This window comes from Ictidomys tridecemlineatus, chromosome 13 (genome assembly GCF_052094955.1).
Source record: "Ictidomys tridecemlineatus isolate mIctTri1 chromosome 13, mIctTri1.hap1, whole genome shotgun sequence".
In the NCBI taxonomy this organism is placed as follows: Eukaryota; Metazoa; Chordata; class Mammalia; order Rodentia; family Sciuridae; genus Ictidomys; species Ictidomys tridecemlineatus.
The window spans coordinates 5,263,238-5,290,285 of record NC_135489.1 but is presented as its reverse complement, the minus strand read 5'-3'; the positions used below and the strand labels follow the sequence as shown (position 1 = coordinate 5,290,285).

Below are 27,048 nucleotides of genomic sequence, written 5' to 3'. Positions count from 1 at the left end.
ATAGACTCATGTGTCACTTATGGATGGGGATACATCCTGAGAAATGCAGCATTAAGTGGTTTTTGTCTTGGTACAAACACAGGAGTATACTTACACAATCTAAGACAGCTACAATGTCACTAAGTGCCATAAGTCATGGGATGACCATCATGCATGTAATCTGTTATTAAAACCTCATGGTGCAATGCATGACCATAGTTAGAACACCATTTAATGAAAATAGTTGTCATTACTTTTTAAAAGTTTTCAAAGTAATTATTTTACTCCATTTCTTTGGTCTTCAATCTATAATCATTAAATATATACTGATTCCAAAATACTAATGACATGCACTGTACAAAACACAATCTTAGATTCAGGACAGTAAATTATTTAGCTACAAATAGTAAAATGCTCACCTAAAATATTAACACACTAACATGAAAGTGTAAATAATAACAAAAATATATAATAACTGCTGAACCTCAGTCTACAGAAGGGTAAGATATAGAGTTTACACAAAGAAAGCTTACTGCAGGTGGAGGATTTGGAGAAGCAACACTCTAAAACAGAGCAGCAGATTTTTTTTTATTTTATTTTTGCAGAGGGAAAGATTCTAGGTGAACTGTGCTTTTGATAATGGTAGAAACTAAAAAAACAAAATGTGGCAAAGGGTGGTGAAAGGATTTTCATAGAGGAAAAATGCTGTCTTCACATTTCCCCTCTCCTACCACTGTGTCCAAGATGGCCATGACAACTACCAAGGAATCTTGATTGACAGATTCCAAAGACGGAAGTACAAGACAGCCCAATCATTCAACTGAATAATCAATCAAAATGAGGAATTGGCAGGTTGCATTTAGCTTATGATTAAAGGCAGCCACAGAACTGTTTTTTTCCTGCCCTGGAGACAGATCTAACTATGCTTCATGTTTAAATGCTCTGAACATTCAAATGTTTACACTGAATCCAGAGACTTATAAAATGATAGGCCCAAATGGTTATTAAGAAACATGTGCCAGGACACAGCCACATCAATATTTACAGCAACACAATTCACAAAAACTAAAGTGTGGAACCAATCTATACCCTTCAGTAGATAAATGGATAAAAAATGTGGCATATACACACAATTAAATATTACTCAGCAATAAAAGAGAATGAAATCATGGCATTTGCAGGTAAATGGATGGAGTTGGAGGAAACAGTGCTAAGTGAAGTTAGCCAATCCCCCAAAACTAAAGACTGCATGTTTTCTCTAATATAGGGAGTCTGATTCATAGTGGGGTAGGGAGGGGAGCATGGGAGGAATAGACAAACTCTAGATAGGGCAGAGGGGTGGGAAGGGAAGAGAGGGAGCATGGGGTTAAAAATGATGGTGGAATGTGGTGAGCATCATTATCCAAAGTACATGTATGAAGACACAAATTGATGTGAATATACTTCATATATAACCAAAGATATGAAAAATGTGCTTTATATGTGTAATATTGATCATAATGCAATCTGCTGTCGTATATATATAGAAAAAATAAAGAATTTATTATATATATATTTATATTTAGAATATATATATTTAGAATACCCCCAATTTTTTCTGCAGTGTATCTAAATCTTGTCACAATAAATCAGTGTCCTTCTCATGTCATAGGTAGGAGATCTGAAGCTTCCCTTACACCTTCATGTGAAGGGATGGAGCAGGATTTTGACCAAATTCCCTGAGGTGAGATATTCCACCTGAACTATTAGTTATATTTTGGTGAAGCACAGGCTTTAAAACAGTATTTGAAAGGATCTGAGTATGTGTCACTCTATACTGAACCCACAGCACTGAGTTCTAACCACTGCCACATAGGTACAGTCTACTAGACAGTAACAGATATCAATGACGACGTTTCCTGAATAAATACATACACCCCCCAAAATATTGCCCCCTGATTCATGTGACCTTAAATTATAGTTGTTATTTTCAGAACTGATGACATTTTTAGAATACTGTGAAAGTGTCTTCTCCAAAGCTTTTAACATACTTGGCCCTCACCAAAGAAAAATGTGTGCACAAATTTAGTTGAACTCTAAGCTTCCAGACAGTTCAACAAACCTACAACTTCTGTGAACTATATTTAAAGGCAATATATAAACAACTAAACAAATGCTTTGCAGTCATCAATGGGCCTAGAACTCAAATCCAATATTGGGACCTTTGACACATCTATATGTTGATGCAGTCAGATCAAAACAACTATACAAAAATGTGAATCTACAGGTTTTTGTTGCTGTGCCGTTTGAGCTCTGACTCTTAGAATTAAACCATACCCCACCTGAATGTTAATTTTTAAGGACACTTTCTCTGACCTCTAGATGAGATTCTTTTGTTGTATTTTTCTTCTTTTTCTATCTTGACACTCAAACATTATTTGAATGGCTTGCTTAAGGATGCATTTGCCACTAAACTTTAAGGTCTATTGTCTTTATTCCTATATGCCTCTATTTAGGACAGTGCTTGCAACCTAGTAATTCTCAAGGAAAAATTGTTTAGGAACAAATTCTTACCCCATTACTTTCTTCCACTAATCCCCAGTCTTATATCATCCTGACCCGAGCCCCAGGCCCACTTCCTTGCTCACAGTCTTTCCCCATCATCTCAGGTCCTCAGGCCAGGGGTGACAGCCAAGGACAGGACACAGCCTGTGGTGGGCATGAAATAGATACCGTGCACATATCTTCTGACTTTTAAAAACTGAAGACAAATTGCTTCTTTGGGTGCCTCCTAAAATGGTCTCTACTTCAAAATAACTGTGCAAAATTAAAAACTCAAAATATCCCTGGACTAAAATAGCTGCTTCAGCTTGCCTACACCAAACATTATCTCTCTTATCAATGGTTTAATGTTTTTTCCTTTTAAAATATGTTTCCTCAGTGATGATTTCCTCTTCTATGAGATTACTATGTTAAAATGCGCAAGTCCATAGTGAATCTAACATCTAACATCCAATTCTTCAAGAGTTAGGTACATTTTATCAGGTAAAGAAAAACTAGGTTTGGTTACTCACATTATTGTCTTGGAAGAATGTCTGCTGAAACTCAAAGCCACAGTGTTTGGAACTTCTAACAAATTGTGTATACAAGATACCAGTACTTCAAGGAAATAAAGCATGTACATATTAGTGCACTGTAAAATATTTATTATTATATTTTTAAGTGAGTTTCAACTACTCCCATTATGACCTAAGATAAGCTATCACTATGGTGATACAAATATTGACAGAAATAATTTTGTGAATAAGGAACCTATAATCTAATCTATCACTTTTAGAAAGAAAGGGAAGACATTAAATAGAAAGGGGATTTAGAGCCAGACAACGTGAAAGTAGTAAAGAAAATAGAAAATATCTAATTAATATTCACAAAAAAACCCAAAACACTGGAAAAACATGTTTGGATCCAAATTTCCATTCCATTTTTAAATTCTGTGGTATCATTAAAAGTTAATTAACTTTTCTGCATATTAATTACTTTATGAATAATACAGACCTAATAAAAATAATGTAATAGTTAATTTCACAACATTGTTGTTTATTCAGATCACAATAATGTTAGGGTTATAGAAAATGTGTTTTTATAATTTATTTGTGTATTTTTTTTTTTTTTGGTCCTTGAATCATTTCCAACTTAGTGAGTAGAGGAATGGCACATTATCTTCCATTTTAACTGTTCAATTGTTTGAACAAAATCTGAATATGTTAAATATATGGTAATTCCAGTTATTGACAATAAGAAAATAAAGCCTAATTTCTGGGCTGAAGAATCCAAAAGATATGGGGCAAGGATATATTTTAATGAATAAATTGTTTGGGTGCCTCCTAAAATGTTCTCTACTAACATTATGTTAGGAAGATTCTGGGAATTAAAAGTACTTTCAGAGATAGATGGTGAGGTAGGGACCCCTGGGTGAGGACCTTCATCACATTTTTAAAGAAGGAGCTGGAATTTCCCAGGTGGGAGAGCACGCCACCTAGAACTTTCTAGATGGAGCAAAGAACGTTTCCACTGGTACAGAACATGATGCCCTAGGCACTCTGTATGTGGGTCAGGAAGGATTTAGCAGAACCTTCTAGGCACCATCGTATCTGGAGACGAGAGACGAGAGGATGGAAAAGGAGGGAGAGCACAAGGAGTTGACATTTCCCCGGGGGCAAAGGGAGTGAATAAAGCAGTGCAGTAGCCCAGTGTCCTGAGTGGCTGGGGGTTTTAGGAAGCCCACTGTGCCGGATGTTTGGGGAACATGGGAGAAGAAGCTCGGAAGTAGCATCACAAGTTAGGAATCTATTGTAGTAATGCAGGTAGGACATTAGGAGGGCCTGGAATGCGTGCTGAAGAGAGGTCAGGCAGAGAGGCAGGAGAGCATTTCTGAAGACGGTGGAGTCTGAGAGGGAGAAGGAGGGATAACTCACAGCTGCCTGCCCGAGAGGCCCAGGGAGCATCACTGCCACAACCAAAAGACAATGGAAAGCCAGCTTCCTGTCAGGAACACATGGATGATTTAGATTTGAAGAGGAAATGCAAGTAACAGCAGCATCAGGAAGAGAAAGGAACGGGTGAGAAGCAGGTAACTCCTGAAGCTCCATTTTCCACGGGTTGACACTGTGGCGGGTGCTGGGAACACCCACATGACTCACAGCCTACTCCCTGGAAATCTCACAGTTCAGCAGAAACCTAGGTAAACAGATGACTATGAGGCACCCTGAGAGCACAGAGGAGGGGCAGCCAGCAAGGGGGCTGGGGGCTGCGTGGGGATAATTCATCAGAAATCAGCCAGAAGTTCCCAAGCAGACAACCACCCCTGCCTACTGGAGCACCGTCTGTACACAGTGGCGCAGTCTTCCTGCAGCCCGCAGGGGAGCTGTGCTGCTCCCCTAACTTGGGCTCAGACTGCTCCTCCATCCTGAACACAACCCCCTGTCTCTGCCAGTGCCCATGGGTCCCTCATCCTTCCACCTGGCTCACTCCCACCAACCTCTCAACCTCAGCTCCAAGTCCCTCTCTCATGAAAGTCTCAACTGCATCCATGACCTAACTCAGCCCCCCTTGTCAAACTCTCTTCATAACACGCTCTTCTTATCCTTTATCCCACTTATTTATAGTAATTGCACATCGTTAACCATTTAAATGTCATTTAATATGTGCAACTAGATAGTTAGGGTCCTAAAGACTAAGATCCACATTTGTCTGGATCATCACTGTGTTCCCAGTACCCAGTACAGTAGAACCTTACACAGAGCAAATATGCACTACTTATATGATGAATAAATCCACAAATAACTGAGCAAATTGATAAAGACACTTCAGGCAGAAGAAGCAGGCAAAGGCCCAGAAGATTTAAATTACAAGCTGTTTTGCATGAATGAAAGTCTTACTTGAGAAGGAGACTGGTAGGATTGGAGAAAAAAAAAATCCCACAAGATTAATGATTCAAATTCATCAGGCCACGATGGTATGGTCAATATCTAAAAGGCCACAGAAAGCCGCTTGGGATTGGGGTATTTTTCAGAAGAGCATGTTCATTTGGGGAAATGGAGTTAACTTGATGAGTTCAAATTTGGCCATCATAAAATAATACTTGGAGTAGATCTGAGGAACCCAGTGGGAGCTCTGATTGCAGAACTGGATTTCCACAGAAAGTTCAGTAAGATAGATGAGAAAATATCAAGTGGTGTGAGTTTAAGAATAAACAACCATTGCATTAATCAGCAAAATCCAAGTGTAGTCAAAGTATTGTTCCTCCTTACGGTGCAGACATTTGTTAATAAACCTAGTTTATCACTTTCATTTTCACAGGAAACACCACGTAGAAGTCAAGAGCAAGTGTTTAGTGTCAAATTAAAACCCCCTCCCACCCCCTAACAAGTGTTTTTCTTAGGGACCTACAGAGGGAAGAGGCACCAATCTGCCTTCCCTCCTCCAGCTCCATTTCCCCTCTCACCTTCTGCATCTCCTTGGCTGGAGGAGAGGAGCTCAGCAGGTGACACCTGCAGCGACCTCTGACTCCCCACACCTACCCCATGAGACACAGGAAGCAGTGGTGTGAGCACTTTGGCTCCAGCTCCCACACCCATTTTCTCTGGCTGATGTCTTGAGACAGCTCTGGTGACAGCATTGGTTTTCATTTCCCTGACAGGCCATCGTGATGGGTGGTTCTTTCTAGAGGGCTTCCGCTGGGACCATGTGACGCAGGAAACTTGCACATTCTTGCTGCACCCAGATGGGGAGAAGAGGCCGCTCACATGACTTCTGCCACCCAGGCTGCTCCATCCAGACTCCAGACTCTGACCTGCTTCCAGCAAGACGCAGTTGTCCTTCCAGCCTTGGGCACGGGTATCCCTGTGTCCACTGGCAGCCTATTCTAGAGCATCCTGGTGCCCACTCCTGCAGGAGCCCACAGTGTCCTGCCTGGTTCTCAGAGACCCAAGCCAGGATTAAAATTCTCCTACTCAAAGACACTGTGAATTTTCAGAATTCCAGTTACTAAAAGTTACTGGGGAACTGAGGGTAAAACGTGAGGCACAGCTGCACCCTATGACATCTGTAGGATTCTGGGATTGTTCTCACCACCAGTTTTCCTCAACTGTAGACCTGACTAAAATTTTGAGGCAACAGGAAAAATTACATCCCGTAATGTTCATAAGAATGCTTAAGCTTTTAGGATTTTTTAGGGATCAAAGGGGACAGAGCATAAGGACATAAATAGACTTGGCCTGGTACCATTTCTTTCTTACAGCTCTCCTCCGCACTTGCAACCACATGGCCTTTAACAAATTTTAACTTCTACAAAGTCAAAAGAAATCACATGGGAAAGATGATCGATATTTTCTTATTACAGGCTATTGTGAAGAACCGAATATCAAGGGGACGTTCTGAATATATGAAAGGAAAAGTCTAAATCTGCTGTCTGCCAATTTGAGTGAAAAGACACAAAGTAGACTTTAGAGACAGAAAGAGAGGGTTTAAATTTGAGCTCCCCCAGTCATTAGTCACATCAGCGTGTACCAGACATTCGATGCTCCAAAATTCAAATGACTCATCTATAAAACAGGGACATAGAGAAAACATTATAATTTCATTTTGAAAAATCAAGTGATCAATGTTCCTAAAAGCAGTTTTAATGGGACAGTAAAGAATGCCACCGTTTCAGAATGTCAGGGTTGAAGAATTTGGATGACATCTAGTTCTATGCAGCCCTTTTACAAATGGAGGCCTCGGTGGGGGAAGGACTTTGCCACGGTCACATGTCCAAGTTCTTAGTCCAGCGCCCCTAGGGACCACGATGTTATGCAAGTGCCTTGAAGGTGAATAACTCTCCTGTTTCAGTAGAACTCCTCAAATGCCTTTAAAATGCCGAATTATTTTAGTTCTTGTCACAACAAAGGTACAAACTCTCCCTAGGGTATAGAGTGTAAATACGGCAATGTTATCGGCACGAAAGGGATACAGAACAGGGACAGGCTGACTTTTCTGTGGTTCGAATATTCAAGCATATTCAGTGAAGGCTATTATAAGTTCATTTTTCTTTTGAATTTAGCTTTAGCCCTTTGCATTTGCCAAGATCACGCTGTTGGTCTCCTCCTCCTGAGCAGGACTTTCTGCAGGGCTTTGTATTTATTCATCCAGTTCCTAGCACATGGGGAGGACTGATGCACATCTTGTGGAGGCATGCTCTCTGCCAGCTGAAGTCTTTGTCATTAGCTCCATAGTCAGAAGTTGTTGCCATCTGTCTATGGTCCCATTGCCTAGAAGTATGGACTCCATGTTTCATGCCTTTGGAATCAGTGTGAGTGTTGGTCCTGGTGCCCCACTATTTAAATTAAAGGGTCATAGCAGGGGCAAGTAAATTTCCTCCTCAAGGAGGATTCCTCTTAGTGAGAAAGGGTGCAGAGGGCCCTTCTCCAGTGGGGTTACTAGCTCAGAATGAGCATTTGCAGGCTGCAGTGTCAGAAGGAGGCAGAACTGCAAAGTGTGAAACCAGAGATGTTGGGGGTAATCACAATTCCCTTCTCCACCTTTGCTGGGCCTAGTTTGCCTTCTGTGTTCACAGGAGGATGGGAGATGTCAGAAGATCACATTCTTGGTCTAACAACTTTCAGCTGTTGTCTGTAGGCAGTTGTTCATCTTGCACCTAGAATCCATCACACTTAATACCAGCATGTGAGAAGCACAAGCAAGCACGCACACCAGCTAGACTGTGGCATGCCAGTCAAGCATTTCCAATCTCCAGGATCATTCTTACATTGCTACAAGCCGTGGGGAGCAATAACTGAGGGTGATTTATAGAGCTCTTGGGGAGTCTGTTAGTGGCCTAGAGAAAACTCCCACATGATACATTATGTGACTCACTGGGAAATCTGAGCTTGTTCTGATGCAAATTCTGAGATTAAAAAAAACTAATAATAAATAAATTAAAAAGGAGGAGGAGCTTGGAAATTATGATCTTTGATTTAACCAATATGACGATGGCTAATTTAGGTAGGGTGGACTTCCTGGTAAAGCCGTTGTCTGTGGCTGGGATCCTGCTGGATGTAATTGTAGTTGTATAGTGAAGACACTCTCAGAAGCCCTGACTCAAAGCCAGTGAACAGTGCCCTCCACATGGTCCATGCTGCTAGCTCCCCTTTGGGGAGTGCCCTGTGCCTCACTCTGTCCCAGGCACTGCATCCTCACCCGCAGTAGCACCAGCCTGAGGAGCAGCAGGGGTCTGTCATGTAACTGGGACCAGGCTTCAGGGACAGCCCTTATTCTACCTGTGTTTGGGTTTTTAAGGAGATAGGGAACAGAGCTTTGAGAGATATTCTTCCAAATATTTAGGAAAGTTGCTTTTTGATATTTGAAAAACTACCTAACTCAAGTCCTTGAAAAACCTTTAGCAAAACCTGTATTGGGGATGAACGACTTGGCCATTGTATGGAGGACTGAGATGGCTGAGACCAGTCTGTAACAGCCCTAGAGAAGCGGCAGAGTTGCAAAGGAGCCGTGGAGCAGGTTACACAGACATTATTTAATCCTTGAAAAACTGGGTCAAACAGTTATTATAGGAAGCACTTGGCAGACATGTTGAGCTGAGAAAGGCTGTTTGTTTTAATTAATAGCAAGATGGTATCCTAAGTGCTTGAATTCACGTGTGCCTTTCATCCCAGATCTGTGTTCACTTATCCACTAACCAAATCTAAAGACCCAGTGTCAGCCTGGTCTTTTCTGATCCAAAGCTGGGTGTTCTTTCACTGTGTCACATGGTACTTCCATCTGCTGCCACCTGCTAAACCAAGGGTTGTAGCACTTGGACATTCATAGTCAAGGAAGTGTGGTTCAGAGAAAATATATTTAGCTTTTTCTGAAATTCAATGAAAACATGAACATGACTAATACCATTTTCACATAGTAAGCCATCCAATAAAACATATAGGGAGAAACTTGATGAAAGGCTGAGTATAGTGCCCTTTGCCTATAAATCCACCATTGTCCTTAGGAGCTCCTGGGTGAATGCAGGGATATTCAGAGGTGGAATGACTAGACTGTGAGAGCAGTAACCTAGTCAGTCCACCCTACTTTGAATGAACTGACTGGCTAGTTACTATCAGCAGGTGGGGCATGGCTGGAGAAGGTGGGCTCCTGGGGGCTGCCCTAGAAGGGTGCATCTTTCCTGCTGCCCCATACCCTGCTCTCTCTGCTTCTTGATGGTCATGAACAGGACAATCTTCCCACCACACTTTTCTGCCATGATGTCCTGCTTCCCCTCGGGCACAAAGCAATGGTGCCATCCTCCCATAAATTGAACTCTGAAACTGTGAGTCATAATAATCCTTTCCTCCTCTAAGTTGTTCTTGTTAAATACTTATTTTGGTCACAGTGACAAAAAATTAATACACTCAGTTACTTGAGAGAGTAAGGTAGAAAGATCACAAATTCCAGGCCACTCTCAGAAACTTGGAAAGACTCTATCTCAAGCTTAAAAATAAAAAGAACTGGAGATGTAGATCAGTAGTAAAAGCACCCCTACATTCAGTTACCAGATTGGAGAAAAAAATGTGTTGTGAAAGGGAGGGAAGATATTTGTACTATATCTACAACTTTGCTGTAAGTTTAATATTGTTTCAAAGTTAATTTTTAAGATACATAGAACTGTGCAGTAGTGTCTTATGGGTAAAATATATTCAAAACGAAGAAGGTTAAGGCCCTTTATTATTTCAACATTTGGAATCATTATTCACTTTTTTCCACTACTAACTGATAATATTGATTGAATTAATCATCATTTTCCAATGACAAGTATATATTATAATATATCTGGAAATATGAATGGTATTGTTATGGGATATTGTTATGGGATTAAAATTAATTCTTAAGATAACAGTACTATTATTACTAATATTAATTACTAATAGGATGCCCATCAAAAAGAAATAATATTGAAATTATTATTTTAAAATTCTGAGGGAAATTTTTGCTTAACTCATACATGGACAAATGTTCCAATTGTATGAAAGATATCAGAGCATAAAGAAAGGCAAATTCTAGAATTGTTAAAAACATCTGAAAGTACTCAGTAAAATTACAGAGGGCAAGAATAATCAGTGTCTTTGAGTTTTAACCTGAAGCAAATAGCTATTTACAGGATGCATGTGGGACGCAATAGCTAAACACATACTCTTGTGTTCAAATCTCAGCTTTGCTTGGAGGATGAACTCGTGTACATAAGATGAACATTCTAAGTATCCTTTAAAAATAAAAAATAAAGAATGGAAATATATAATACTTCAGAGGTGGGCTATAAAAATCAAATGAGATAATGTGTGCAAAGTGCTTAGAACTATGCCTGGCATAAAACAAGAATTCAATAACTCATTATTTTTATTAAGATGAATTTCTTATAATGGGATTTTTGGAAAGCAGGAATCATCGCCTAATTGTACCATATTTCATCTGAATTAATTTTGAATGACTGCATTTATCACATATTATTCTGCAGCACCATTTTACAGGGAAACTTCAGAGGGTGTGTTTCATCTAATAAACAAAACTGAATATATGTGATAAGAAAGAAGTTATTCATATTATGTAGGTTATATATGTCAGAATATTTTCCAAATTACTTCCCCATATAAGTAGCAGCCAATAGCAGGTATTGTTATTTCACAGTGGTAAAGTGTGCATTTTCAACTAGTATAAATTCCAATGGACAGAAACAAGAGACAGATACAGTATTAGAGTAAGCATTGTCTGAAAGACAAGAAAACGATGCAATGAATAGAAGCAGTGGCTCTGTTCTAGCATTCCCTCCAGCCTTTTATAAACACGATCAAAAATCAAATACAAGAAACTTGAAGTCATCCTGAGAACAGTCATCTGGTATTTTTAATACGAGGCATAGAAACAATAAGATCATTCCTAAAAAGAAGCATGGCAAAGCTACACAAGAAGAACAGCCAACTACTAAACAGCGTCTTTCTAAATGGGCTGGTCACTTATTACACAATATCACTCATGTCCACCCTCGTCCCTTTCAGAAATACCCCAAGGAAACACCTTTTTCAGTGACCAGCCTCAGGACAGCAGTCCTCTCCAAATATCTGGAAAAACTCTCTACTTAAAGGAACCCTCCAAGCATGGTACAGAACAAAAACTCTCCCCTCAACTTAAAAAAATAAAACTTTTCATTTTTAGGATCCAACTATTCCCCAAAGAACAACTGGCGTCGATTGGCAGCGTGCTAAGTGGCCTTTAGCCCACGAGAAAAAAGGCTAACATGGAGCAACACGCAGAGTTCTGAAATCCACAAGTTTGTACTCTACTTTGCTTAGACAAGTGCATTGGCTCAAATCAGTGATGTTCCATTTTAACACAGGGATACCAGAAATCGTAGCAGTTTTCCCGGAGAGCTTGTCCCTCTTCCCTGGTGGCTCAACTCTGCCTCAGCCCTAGAGGTCTCACAGCCACGGAGACATCTCATTGGGAAGTCTCCAGTGGCATCTTTTGTTCTCCAACACAAGTGTGATGTGACCACTCACCAAATCCCAGCCACTCTTACTCCTCTTCTCCACACGCACCCCCAGTGGCTACTAAATGTGACCCTCTCCTGATTTGTTCTTTTACCACCTGCCAAAGACAGGACCTTAATACTGGTGCTCACCCTTTCTTCCCTGCCTTGCTCTAGTTGTGTTTTAACTGTGGTTTCTTCCTGGGTTTCGTTCTCTGAACTCAATCTATCATGCACCTTCTGAAAAAGTACTCCTGCAACGAAAGTCTCAAATGTTACTATTCAATTAAATATGTATACAGAAATGGTATATAAAATATACTCTTTCCCACTTCTGAAATTCTGTGTGAATCCCTGTCATGTCTTACAGAGCCCTCGATCATCTTAATCTGGTTATTATTTCACTCTTAACTTCTTCCCTTTCAAGTCAGATGACTACTTTCCAAATGGTCTCACTCCCAATTTTAGACCCCACCTTTTAGCAACCCTTTTCATAGCTGGTGTTCTGCTCATTCTACCCTCTTTGATAGGTTAACTGCATCCACTTATTGATTCATTCATTGGCCCATTCAGGGGTCCATTTAGCACTCTCAGCAAGCTCTGGCCATTGCCGAACACGGATGAGGCACTGGATATTTAAACAGGTGCATCAAAGTCCCTTCCTTTGAGACGCTCAGTGTGGGTGGTAGGAAGAGTATTTCACTGTAATGCCCTTCCCCAGGGCATGATGGAGCACGGCTCGGTGAGCACAGGTGCTCACCTCACACCCTGAGGATGCAGTGAGGGCTGTGTGGGAAAAAGCCACAAAGGTACGGCTCTCACATCATATCCGGTGATAGCCCACTTCTCAAAGGTCACTTGGCACTGCGTTCACAGCACAGCATCCACTGCATCAGGTCTAAACATTCTTATCTTTAAACACACCATAAGGTCCTCAAAAGTAGATGCTCAATCTCAACAGTGTTCTCATCTAGCAAGAGTACAAAATCTAGACGGTGAGGTCAGTGATCTTCTGTTGCTGTTGAATGAACCTATGAAACAGTGTATCAGGGGTGAGATGTGGTCACATATGACCACATGCTCAGTGACACCAGTAACTAGGCAGCAAAATATGTAATCCATGTGATGTCATGAAAATTCTGAATGTTGAAGAGATTAACTTCTGCTGCCCAAAGTCACAAAGCAAGAAAGTGAGCCAGAAATGGAACTCAGATAATCTGACATATTAGTCCATGTTTAACTGTTTCATGAAACCATGACCCACATGTACCATGATGTAAACATATGCATCATATGAAACTATGTGGCATGATACATGGGTTAATGCACAAATAAAAAACTGAAGAACTACACAAATAGACCACAGTAATTATCTGTCACACTGTCTACATTCTCTGAAAGGAACCGAGCATCATCTATATATTTTTAAGGAAAAACCTAAAATATTCTAAGTGACCATGTATTATAAATTGATAGCCACAAGTGACTAGTAATTTTTTCCATGATGAGGAAATAAAAATCACCTTAAAAATAACTATGAATCATTGAAAATGATGGTACCTCTTGGGCATAAAAGTATATTTTACCCATAGACACAGAGAACGTCATTCCCAACCACATTTTTATAACCATTTTATGGAAAGTGTGACTTTGCAGTATTATTTTGTGATCTAGAATAGAATATGTAAGTTGTTGTTAGAACAAAAAACTATTTCTAATTCAAGCTACACAGTGAAAAGTCTAGCGCAGTGAACGTAAATGTCAGCACTGGCATTTGGAACAGGAAACTAAATACCCTGTTTTCATATAATCGCTACATTCTTCCTATATTGCAGGCTAGTAGATAGTTCCAACATAAATGCTTCTTTTTTTCTATAAAATGTGGGAGCACACCAGGAACACACAAAAGAAATGGTGCTCCAGAATCAGGAGATGTAACTCAGAGCCCAGAGAAGGAGCAAGTGGGAGGTCGTGGGAGATGCAGGGCCTGCAGTTGTCAAGGAAAGAGGTGTGCCGCCCTGCTGAGGGAGGCAAGAGCAGGCAAGACCCAGGAGGGCCCAGCGTGAGATGGGCAGGACAGAAATGGCATCCAAGCCACAACACAGCTGTGGACAGAGGATGATCTCAGTGGAATTTTTTTTTAAATAATCATTTTCTTTTTGTTTAAAACTGAGATGCAAATATTGAGAATGATTCTTAAAAGAAAGCAAAGTACAAATGCAAAGAAAGCCAGGAAGAATTTTCTAATAGTTAAACAATTATTTACAATAACAGGTCTCTGCAAGGCTGATTCATTTTTATGCTCACAGAAACTCCGTTTCAGATGTTACCTCTCATTGTCATGGCAACCCTCTTGTGTGCGTTCCCACTTCCTCAGCCCAGCCCCAGACCATTCTACAAATTCTATTTTGTTTGCCCGCCAAAACTGCCAGAGGAAAAAAACATTCTTTCAGACCTTGCCCACGAGCAAAATGGAGATATTGCTGACTTCTGAGTCACACCTGTTAAGCTAGGATGCTCTCTGAATCAGATATAGAGACTTGTGGGGCTTTGAAGTGCAGATTTCTGAAGACAAGTTCCCAGGGAACAGAGGAATCTTCTGATTTGGGTTATGATCAATAGGAGACAGAATAGAAGTGGCACATTTATGACCGATATGTCTTCCTGCTTAAAAAAGTCAACTTCAATTCTTTTGGGGACATGTGCCTTGCCGATTGTGAACAGCTCTACTATTTACAGTCACCCTGCAATTTCTGCGGGAGTCTAGTTGAAGCAAGGTGTCTGAAAGTAGTCAGAAAAGGGAAGATGCTGTAAGGACACACTGATGCAGAATTTCAAGCAAGTCAGCATAGCTGTGGAGTGGTGGGCAGCTGGCCAACTGAGCCAGCAAGAACAGCCCAGTTCTTTAGCACAAATGCATCAGGCAGATATGCCGTGAAGAGGCAGAGGCTTCAAGGGTGCCAGGTTCTACAAATAGCTATTATTGCCACAAACAAAAATATCACCATCCTATGCACATCTTTGGAAAGGATTGTAGATTATTTTTCATACATATTTATAAAAGGAAATTCATTTAAAATCAAATGACATAAGAAGACAAATATACATATGTGTATATATAATCTAGATATAAATTATTAATTTTGTAGAAAATTTTAGCTGGGAGGACTCTATACTTTGCATTTAGAACAAGTGTCTTTAAAGTCAGAACTGATAAATCCAAATTATTATGTTGTTATTCCCACAGATAAATTCTTGCATAATTTATTTACTTTCTATACCACTTTCCAGATTCTAACCTATATTTTAAAATTTAAGTTGCATGCTATATTAATTTTCTTTTTCCTCCTGAAACAAATACCATATGAATAGTGACTTTAAATGACACAAATGTATTATTTTACAGTGTTCAGGGTCAGAAACTCAGAAAGTGCCCCACTGGATTGAATCAGGTGCTGGCAGAGGTATGTCCCCGGCTTGAGGCTCTAGGGGAGCATCTTTCTTCTGCCTTTTCCAGCTTCAAGACACTGCCCATTCTTTGGCTCATGGGTCTTTCCATTGTCAAAGCCAATAATGGTCACTTGGGCTTTTCTCATGCTGGGCTGTTCTGCCTCCCTATTCTATGCTAAAGGACTCTTCCATCCACAAAACCCTTAATTTCCCTCTCCCATGTAATATAAAATATTGCTAGGGTCCATACTTCAGGATGTAGACATCTTTTGGGGTCAATATTCCTCCTTCCACAGTAGGACATCTGGCCCACCAAGACTCATACCCCATCCACATGCAAAACATGCTCATTTCTTACCAGGTCTCAACCCCAAAGTCTCAACCTATCACAACATCAACTCAAAGTCTAATTCCCATTATGCACAAGCTCCACACCAAACATTGAGATCATCTAAATCCCATATGGGTGGATTCTGAGTAGGACCCACCTAGAGGTACAACTTTGCTCCATTTCTGAACCATGAAACTCAAGAGAAATGTTCCTTCTCCCAAAACAATGGTGGGACATGTGTAGAATACCATTTACTGTCATTCCTGCTCAAAAAGCCAACACCCCCCTTCAAAAAAATGAAAAGGGAAAAAATTCAATAATCTCAAGCAATATTGAAATCCAGCTGACAAATTTCACTTGGTTTAAATGCCTTGGAACTATTCTGTGCTTCTTTGCTCTGTCTTCTGAGCTCAAAGCCCTGCCCTTTGGGCTTGGGATTCCGCCTTCTGAGTTAGAAGAGTCAGCCTACATTTTCCACAAGAGCTAGCAGATGCTTGCATTGAATGTTTACAAGAGCATGTTTCTGGCTAGTAGATATTTGGGGGTCTGGTAATCTTCTTTCTCTTTATTCTTTTGTTGTCTTATTTAGTTCAAAATAGCAATGCTTTTGCCAATATAGCATTCTCAAGAACATTGTGGGTCTATGTATATCATGGGACTCACTCCATTAGACACAGGCTTCTCTCATAGGTCCTCCTTAGATGACACCATAATTCCTTTTGACTTCTGCTGAAATGAATGAAGATGCTTCTAAATCACATACTTGATCATTTCAGAGTGCCTTTTGTGAGACTGACTACTCCGATCTTCTGGCATTTCTAGGAGTTAGCAAAAGGTCCTCCAGCTCAGTATTGGCTCTACACCAGGATTTTCCAATCCTGTACAAAGATACCCTAGATTTTAATTGATAGTAAATTTCTGAAACTAAGTTAATTGCTTGAAAGTTCTGCTTTCCACCTGACTCTGGGATATAATTCTGCCAATCTTTCTGACTCAACAGAACAAGAATTCCCTCTCTCTGGGTTTCCCAATATATGCTCCCCATTCCTCACTGAGCCTTTGCCAGCAGCACCTGTAACTTCCACATTTCTGCCAGAAGCCTGGTTGTGACGCTTGAGCTGTTCTTTAAGGCAGGCATGTTTTCTCTGCCATGCTCCTCAGTTCTTGAGAGTCCCACTGGGAGACCTAGTGACATCCATATTTCTTCTAATAGTTTATTCAACAGAATGTAAACCCTTTTCTAACATGCTTTTCAAGTTTCTTCTATCTTTTGCCCACTGACCAATTGTAAAACCATTCCTGCATTTTTAAGATAGTTTTTACAGCAACATTCCACTTGCAGGAACTAAAATTGTTTCTTTCTGCTGCTATCATGAACTTAGTGGCTTTAAGCAATGAAACCATATTATCTTATGCTTCTGGATGTCAGAAGTCTGAAATGAATCCCAGTGAGCTAAAGAGAAGGTGTCAGCTGTGTTTCGGTTTGAATGTTTTAGGGAAGAATGCCTTCTTTTCCTTTCTTAGTTGGTAGGAACCTCTGGGTTTCTTAGCTTCTTGCCCTTTCATCCATCTTAAAAGTCAGCTGAAGACCTATGTCACATCACATGATCCTGATTCTTCTGCCCCTTCTGTCCATATTGAAGGTCCCTTGTGATTACATTGGGTTCTCCCTCAAAATCCAGGATAATCTCCCTAAAGTTAGCTGAGAAGCCTCCTTCATCTCCTCTGCTTCTGTGATCTCCCTTTGCTGTAGAGCCTAACACATTCACAGACAGCAAGGCTGAGGATGTGCATATTTGAAGTGGGCATGACAGTCATCTAAGAGACTGAATTTTCTGTAGTACAGTCTGAAGTCACGCACATACTATATTTCTACAGTGTAGCACGGGGGATCAATAAATATATAGTGAATAAATATGAGCAGCAAGTGCAGCCCAGTGAAAATCAAGATAGTTTTTGTATCCACTTTAAAAAGAGTAATGCTAGTTGTACTTAAGTAGTTTTAATGACAAACAAATTCTAAAATAGGAAACAGTTTTGGTTAAGACAAAGAACATTGAGTTTTCTGACAATTTCTTGACCTATTTTATACATGACTAAATTTACAATAAGCCTCAATTCATCTGCAAATTGTTAAAAAAGGAAATGTTTCAAAGAATAAACAGATTATAAAATACTTTATTGTGAAAAATATTGTATTCATAATCTCAAAAATATTCTTGAATATGAAATATTATGTTTCTGAAAAAAGAATATTGTGTCATGAAGCTTTGTAACTAGACACACCTAGAAACAAAAGGATTCAAAATAGAGGAAGAGCACACGCATTATTTCTCTGTTTTGCTTTTATCAAGTTTCTTAAATGTTCCTCTTGCTCAAATGAGGCACTTTCCCATTGCAGCAATGTAGCAGAGTGCATGTTGGTCCTGAGATGAGGAACTGGATGCACAGGTGACCCTACAGTAGTTTAAAGCACAGCCACAACTGGTCCTAAAGCATCTAGTTGTAAATTAGTAAATAGAGCCATGTCTGCATGCAGCCCTGATCCCAGGGGTCTGAATGCACTGTCTCTCAACACGTCCATCTTGCTCCCTCAATTTAGCGAGCTTAAGATACACAGATGGATGCAGCAGTCCTAGGTAGAAGTGTAGGGTCTAAAGTGACTGGAGGAGACTCACATCACAGGAAAAAAGCCAAAGATACATATGTGTTAGGGAGTACAAAAGTTGTAGTAAGTTGGAGCAAGAAATGATAGCATTTTCCTGGGATATTTAACATGAGTGCCACAGTGTCAACTAAAGACAGTGCTGCTCCAGCAAAGGACCAGATGTTAGTGAAGGACAGGAAAGGAAGCCCGCACTCCAGGCTCAGATGGGTTGAAAAGCAGAGAGAGGCCAGCGGGGACAGACCTTTGTTTCTTTGGTCACTGCAAATGGAAAGACCTTTGTGACAGGAGGAGAGAGGTGATTTTAAATTAATGCACCAGTTAATGGTGAAATGTGGGTGATGTAGTATTAGAGCTTAATTAAATTTCTTAATATAACTGCACTAAAAGCACTTGCAAGATGTGATGTAATTAAAGCCATAATCTCCACCCTTTGTAGAAGGTGCTTCAGCGCAGTGTTACATAATGGATAAGCCAGCATCAGGTCAACATCTGCACAGAGGTCATGAACCCAGACAAATGCTCTCTCTAGACCTCTGGCTTCTTTATTTCTGAAATGCAAGGGTTCCATGAAATGAACTCCTAGGTCTCTTGGCAATCTAACGAAGATACACATCTACAATGAAAATAGATGGGGATCCTGCATGGTGTGATCCTGGCGATTAGCCACTAAATAAAGATAAACAGCCTTGGACACTTTTCTCTACCTCTCCAGGAAATGAAGAGGGCACCCTTGAGTAGAGGAACTGCTTCCCAATCTCCCTTTTCCTTGCTGTTGCTTGCAATATTCTATGCACAGATGGGAGCTAATCCTGGAACTTTTCTCTCCCACTCTCAGCTTCTCTCCTGAACACCCACCTAGACAAAACAGCATTTTGTGTCTGTCTTTATTCTTCATCCCTCTGCCTGAGCCCACTGCTCTGTGATGGGGTCAGCCAAGACTCGGCTGGGTGAGGGCGATAGGGTTAGAAGAGATCATTCCCATGGAGGTCTCTGGTGCCTAGTAAGCAGTCCCAATTTTGTTACTGCTGTGAGTTTCAAGTTTTTAACTTCATTTCTTGAAAAGTATGCCTCAAGAGGAAATGTGATTTTACCCCTTAAACCTTCCATTGGACAGTCTTTGCTGTGGCTGAAATGAGACTATTTATTTTGGAGTTAACAGTGTAAATATAATAGTTAAAAAGATAACATACGGTAGTCTACATTTATTTACTCTCCTGTTTCTACATGAAAAATAAATAAAAGTTCTTCTTTTAACCTTAGCCTTTAAAACCTTCTATTCTTCCATCTTTTAATGCAAAATGCAAACTAGACTTTAGATACTGAAAAAAGAATCAATAACTAGATGTTTTTTTCTGTCTTTGTCACCAGAAAGGATGTCAGAACTTTGAATGCCTAGGTAAGAAAATTGAGATACTTTCAAAATGGCATCACATCTCTGTGACAGAGAGCCACACAGCTGCTCTGAATAATTAAAAAAACATCAAATCCATGATAACATTTTACCTAAATAATATATTTCCTCTACTTTGCATAGAAATCTTTTTAAAATGCTCAATTTAAATCCCCACACCACCGCGGACTCTTCCATTGCCTTTGAAGCCCAGCGGCATGCGGTAGGAGCCAAGGCCAGGAATTGGCTCGAATGTCCCTAAAAGACTCTGAGTGCCTCCGATGAAAGCTGCTATTTAAGTACAAAGTATCATAATAATTTCTATATATTTAACAACTCCACTCACCTCAATGCCAGTGCCTGACTCAGCCTCACCTATTTGGTACTTTGAGCCCTAGTCCTTAAGTGAAATTTAACCAGTAGGATGTGTGTAACTTTGTTTCATAAAAATAGTACAGAAAAGAATACCATCAAAAGCGGAAGATTCCAAAAATGTCCCACTCCATAAATTTCCCATTCCGTGTCTGTAAATAGCAGAAAATCTCTTCATTAGAAAATAAAAGGCTAACAAAAGACATCTGTTACAAAAAAGGTTGGGAAGGTCACCACCCATCCCCTGTCCCCAAAGAGAGCACCCTGGGTGTGTGCCTTACTGCTGACCATAAAGCCCCCACATGATGCCACTGGACCCACAGGTAGAGAGAACATAGGCCATGTTTTCCTCTTAGATTATGTTTCCTAGTGGCAAAGAAAATTGAGGAAAGAAGGCAGTTGGCTGTGGGAAAATTATTCTCAGAATGCACTGTTAGGTTGAATAAGAAAATGTGGAATATGGAGAAACATATTCTCCTTTTTAAGTATTCACGTTGAAATCATCAACTATAGTACTTTCTCTTTTGAAAACCTTTGCTCTTAGATAATTAATTAAAACAAGTAATACCAAAAATAAAAAATTCTTTCAAAAATGCAAGCATTATTATTATCATGAAACCTGAGTCTATTTTTACTGTATGTTCACTGGGCCCCTAAAGTCCTCCTCCTTCCTCACCTCCTGCCATCCTCTACCTGGGGCAACCATTGCTGTGAGCTTGGTGTGCACGATTGCAGTATGATCAAGTACTTTTGAGGTATTTTCCAGCTATTTTCTATTTTATGAGAGATTGAATTTAAACTTTCTAAAATGAGGCCTCACTATATGAGAGAGCAATGTGTGTAAGGAGCACTTTCATGGGTCTTCTGTTTTCTTGTTGAATTATCGAATTATCAAATGTGAATTATCAAATTTTCCCTCTTGTAACTTTTTGGCACTTTCAGTGACTCTGCATTTATCCTTCTTCTTGATATTGGGACGGTGTTTGCTGAGATGACCTCACAAAACCAGAAGTCCCCATCTGTGAGCCTCCCCAAGAGCTCTGGGTTTTCAGTGAGCCCTCTCATGTGCTTTGCCGACCCCAGGCTATGAACTAGCTGACTGCCTCCTCAATCTCCCAATCCTTAAGCGTGCTAGACTGCGATTCTAGGTGACTCATCATGGCACCGTGGCCCTGGACAAGACTCAGATAAAAAAAGTAACCGTTAGTGAAATAAAGAGTAAAGAATCATCAAAATATGTCAGGGGAAACAAAAATGCTTTCTTTAAGACTGCCCATGGTATTTCTCTGGCTCTGCCATCCTACCCTCTAAGAGGTCCACATATGACCTCCAGGTGGCGGGTGCCCAGATGTCACTGGGAATTCAGAATCACAGAAAATAGGAACAGCAGGAGCCAGGATAAAAAGACCACTATTTTAAAGTTCAGTAGAAAAGGAAGTCAGAGATTCAGATTTGAGAAAACAGAAACAATTTGGAGATAAGGGTTAACAGAAATTAACGTGCCAGTCAGGCATAATGGAAGCCAGAGATGGGTCAGGAACAAACCCTGGGGAGTCTGAGACCTAAGGCACCATTGGAAAAATCAATCCCTGCTATGGAAGTAAAGCATCAGGAACCTTAGCACAGTGCTCTTAAGTATGCTTGTTATTTAACTAAGTGTCAAATTTTGGATTGCACACTCATGATTTAATCTGATTATAATCTGGCTACATATCTTTGCAAGCAGAAAAAATTGGGCGTGTGATTCTAAAAATTTACTTTGAAAGTGTGTGTGTGTGTGTGTGTGTGTGTTTGTGTTTGTGTGTGTGTGCATACAGATGTGTATATGTATATATGTGTAGTACATATGCATATATTTATAACAATATAACTACATATGTATGTTCATTTTCTTACCTGGGCAAATGAGACTCATTCCTAAGAGAGAGATGTTCTCTCAATGTGCTGACATCAACTTTCTGAGATTCTATGTTTGATTGTGGTAAATTCATGAAAATAATAAAGACCACCTGGCCTTTTTGCTGTTATTTCTGCCTTTACATATTTTATGATCTATTTTATGCCATCAGAAATAACTATAATCCCCACCTTGATATCTAGGTCCATTAACATTACCAAAAAGTGAAAAGATGCAAATATTAGATTTCATCCTGACTCTCCAAGAAACAGAGCAAGAGGTTCTAACTTGAAAAAAAAAAAAAATTACAAGACACTTGCTTGCCTCTCAATAACCTATGCCAAACCTCCTTTCCTTTTAAAGAACACAAAATCGAGTTAATTAAAAAATTAATAGGTGCTAATGGTTGAGGTCTTATACTCAAGAAACTCATTCACATGTACTGAATGACTTATCTTTCAAACAATCCTGTGGGAATATCAATACTATCTTTATTTCAAAATTTAAAAATATCAAAGGATAAAATATTAGGGATTATGTCCAAGGTTACTGCATGAAATTTAAAAAAAAAAAAGCCGGGTCAGGAAGCCAGATGTGGCTCCCGCACCAGGGCCTCTCGCAGTGGTGATGGGGATGTCAGCTCTACTTCACACTCTGAGCCACTAAGTTGGCTTGAGCAAGTCTCCCCACTCAAGCTCCCCTAGTCACCGCAGGTCTCACCACTAGATAAGAACGAAGCCAAAGGACAACTAAAGCCTGAGGAGTGTGTATTCCTCAAGTGTTGTCTAAGCCATGGCTACTCTGGGCCCACTTCCTGGGTCAATAGCTAAGTGGCTTCTGCTGCATTGTCTCTTCAGGGAACCAGCTGGACATGGTTAAGCCACTCAGGCCACGGCCTTGGGCCCTACAGTGTCATCTCTGTCATGGACATGTTGCAAAGTCCTGCCATCCCCCAGCTACTACGCCCAGGCTTCCCCACCAGCTTTAGTGCAGATTATCTAAATGAAAAAGAAGCATAGGCCCATCCTCGACTCACTCTAATTATCTGGGATTACCTCCTGGAGGTTCCTGGCAATAGCATCCTCCCCTGCTAGAGACGAAGCATAAGGCCCCAAAGAAACCCAGCAAAGAACAATGCCTTGGCACCCAAATGACTGCTGGCAACCTGAGCCAGCAGCGAGAGGGCCAGCAGTCTGTCTGTCAAGGGGAGCTCAACCTGGACAGTGTGGCCAGGTGATGAAGGGGTTGGCTGGTCCCGCCTTTACAAAACCAGTGTTATACCCTACACATGCTCCCACATCATCACCAAACCCAGAATGAAAATGCAGCTTACAAGGGCTATTTCATGCCCCATGTTACTACCTTTAGGTTCAGGGTAACTCCAAATAATCAACTAAGAAAAAAACACATTTCCATTTAGAACTCTTGGGCTAACAATTTGACAGAGTAATAAAAATGTTCATAATTTTTTGAAAAAAATTCAAGCTCATTTGAATGTGGCATGTGAAACACTTGTGATTTCTATGAGTGGTCTGATAACAGCAAAGCATAATTAAAACCACAATCCCTTAGTGATATTATCAAATAATCCTAATGCTGAAGGTTGAATCATGATACAGTTATCATCTGATTTAACATACTATGAGATCATAATGAAAGTTATCATGAATCACCTTACATTATTTTAAAAAATTTAATTCTTTATTCAACAAAACACTATTTGTATGTTACCTCTGTAACATGGTAATTTCAACAAATTTCACATGTACTTTTTTGTCCATTATAACCTAACTGAAACATAATATATAAGCTGAAAAAAATCTTTAATCATATACACATAATATGTTGTGCATAATTTAAATCATTTTCCACTTAAAAGAAAAACTTCACTTCATCAAACTCAAGTGATGAATGTGTGGTGCTCTTGCAGGTTAAAAACGTGATAACCCACTTGTATTGTAAAGGATGCTAACACTTCAGGAAGAGAGCCAGTCTACATCTGAGATTGTTTAAAATATTAACAGGCTAAAGGGAAAATTGACAGAGACTGCATAATTTTATAATTGCCCATGATGTCTGCCAGATATTGAAAGTGGATATTTGGCTGCTATGGACCTCGGTTTTCTTTTCATCAAAACCCTAAGGAATTTACATTTCTAAAACAGACATTGAACTGCTTTATAATGGGATCTATTTGCTTTGAAAATGGTAATTTTTAGAACAAATTAACTTTCTAAAATTCAAATTCTCCAAAAATCATTTTAATAAATAATTTTTAATAATACTACAATAGCCCTTTCAAGTTTATTGGGAATATATATATATATACACACATATATATAGCTTCTTTATGATGTACTGTCCTCTCAAATTACACATTTCATAAGTCCATTTAATTAATTGTGTTATTAGTGATCATTTGGACTTCTGAGTCATTTCACTTTAACTCCAGGGTTGGCTAAGTTTGAGGAAAATCTCTTTTCCTTTCAGAATTTATAAAGTGAAAAGAGAGAGCATTGTAGGTTTGGTTTAAAATAGAATTCTAATATACTGTGGAAAATTACAATATCTTACAAAAGTTTTGTACCATGAAGATAGAATACTAGGAAAGAAAAACACATAGATAAATAGAGGGAAAAAAACAAGCTCCTACTTACCAGGTGTGAAATTGTATCGAGCTGAAAATCCTATAGACTCTAGCTCTCCATCAGCAAAAAATTTAATCCATAGAAATCTTCCACTGGATTTTATTACGGGTGGATTTTGTTGTCCACAAAAACGGCCAATTATTGGAGAAAAGCCAAAAGGTCCATCTCGAACTTCAATATGATCAAATTTGCACTCCCAAGACGGTTCAATAGAGTATTTCTCATCAAAGTAAAGTTCAATGCACTGTCTTGGGGCAGCTGTAAAAAAGAAAGATTGCATCTAGAAGGGCATTTCTTAAATCTTTTAGATTGACTTTTCTGATTCTATTTTGGGTTTTAACTGTTATATCTTTTATCGAACTCTGAAGATGATATGCATGGAAATACAAAGAAATCAGAGGATACTCAGTATTCTAAAGGGTATTTTCGTAAAAACGTTTGAAGGGGTAGTCCTCAAAACTGATGATGTTGCACAAAATGCTACTTTGATCTAAAACAACCATTTCAATGTCTACCACAGAACTATCACACCAGGATGGTATTTGGGAGAAAGGCTGGCACCTCAGATATAGAAGGTAGAGAGGCATTGTTCTCTTTTCTCATATCAGTACTCAAGTTCAAGGTCAGACACGACCTGAGAGGAGCTCAGCATGGAGTTACAGGAGCACTGAAGAGAAGCCACGCAGGAATCTCAGTTAGCTCCAAGTGTACATACAAGGCTGTTAGGGACAGTTTTTCTAGAACCCAGATCCGATCCTGTCACCCTCAGCTTAAACTTCAGCAGCTCTGGCACCTGCAGGACAATGGCCAGGGCACTGGACACAGGAGAAGCTTTGAGGACTCCCTCCTTCGAGGGTTATCAACTCACAGACAGCCCGAACTCAGAACACCTCCAACATGTTATGTTTTCTCAGATGACACACCTTTCAGGTGAACATGTATTTTTCCACTTTATTGTATATCTAAAGACTCAAATTTTAATTCATCTTTTTTTAGGGAGGCCTTGTTTAATGGAATCCTCTTGATTCTGCTCATGAGAGATGAGGACCATATCTTGTCTATCTTCTTTCTTTCTGCACCATGACACAATATCTGCCATTGAGGATTTCCAAAACAAAGTCTTTTTGACTGAACTACAAATGAACTTAACTTCATACATGTTTTCAAGCTCTCTAAAAGATCCAGGAGAGGCCTTTGGGGCTGTGACCACATAAAGCTCCACATGAACGCACTTGCCAATGCCTCCCACTTCCCCCTTGTCAGGCCCAAAAAAGTCTAAAAGTCAGTTTTACCCTCCACAATGTTCCAGAGTGGCCATTCATTGGTGAAACGGCCAGGAGCTCATGACCAGCCACTGCCCTGGGCCCAGGAGGACTTCCTCACTACTTGCCCTTCCAAACGCTTGAACGGCATCAGGCTGTGCTGTCCCTGTGGTCAGTAAACCATGCTGAATGGCAGTTGTCCACCATCCACTGATTATTAAATGTGTATTCACTATCACTCTTGATGACCTAAAAATTAAGCCCTTCTATTCATGGATGCCAAAAATGTGTATATAACTGAGATATGCAATAACTGGAACAGTAAAATAAAATTTCACTGTCCTCCAAGTCCAAATTTAAAAATCAATAGGCAAAAGATCAGATCATGTAAAAAGATTATTTTGTGAATCATTCTTAATCCTTATGAATATCTCTGACTTACTAGACATTTAAAAGAGATGCTTATGACTCATTAAAAATCAGGCATAATTTTATCTGACGTTAATGTACACCACAGAGTTCCATAGACATAATACCCAAGATAATGAAAGATTTGAAGAGTGTCCATTAATATTTTGAAATCTGCAAATTTGAAAACACCCTAAGAAATGGCTTTGAAAACCAAGTAGTATTCTGAAAGCAAAATGGCAGATGCTTGAGAAACTGAACCCGTTGACGCGCTTAGACCACATCCACCATTTGTATGTGTTATCTTGGTGCCTTATCCAAGAGGTGTCCTTGGCCCCTCTAAACCACTCAGGATCCTTATAATTTTCTTAGATGTAAATAACATAGTGTTAGGACAAGTGGAGCCGTGAGAAGCCAGGGCTGACTTACTCAGAGCTATCTGCCTGTCTTCTCGCAACACACACCCATCTGCCGTCCTCATTAGGAAAGACATGGCTGTTTGACACAAGCTTATTTATTCTCACCATCATCACTGTCACTTAAGTTCTGTCCAACATGGAGAAGCAAACCGCTCCATGTTCCTTCAGAAAACAGCCCCATCACTCTGGCTTTTATTAG

The 27,048-nt window shown here is 39.8% G+C and overlaps 1 protein-coding gene across 10 annotated transcripts in view; it reads right to left on the bottom strand.

Annotated features, from left to right (window-relative positions):
* The window catches only part of Neto1 (neuropilin and tolloid like 1), a 109,618-nt gene that overhangs the window by 74,813 nt on the left and 7,757 nt on the right, over positions 1-27,048 (bottom strand). For all 10 annotated transcript variants that reach the window (XM_040272110.2, XM_005339879.4, XM_078029889.1 and 7 more), the window contains exon 4: positions 24,770-25,018. In XM_040272110.2, coding sequence (XP_040128044.1) covers positions 24,770-25,018 — 249 coding nt within the window. The remainder of the gene's footprint in view (positions 1-24,769; positions 25,019-27,048) is intronic.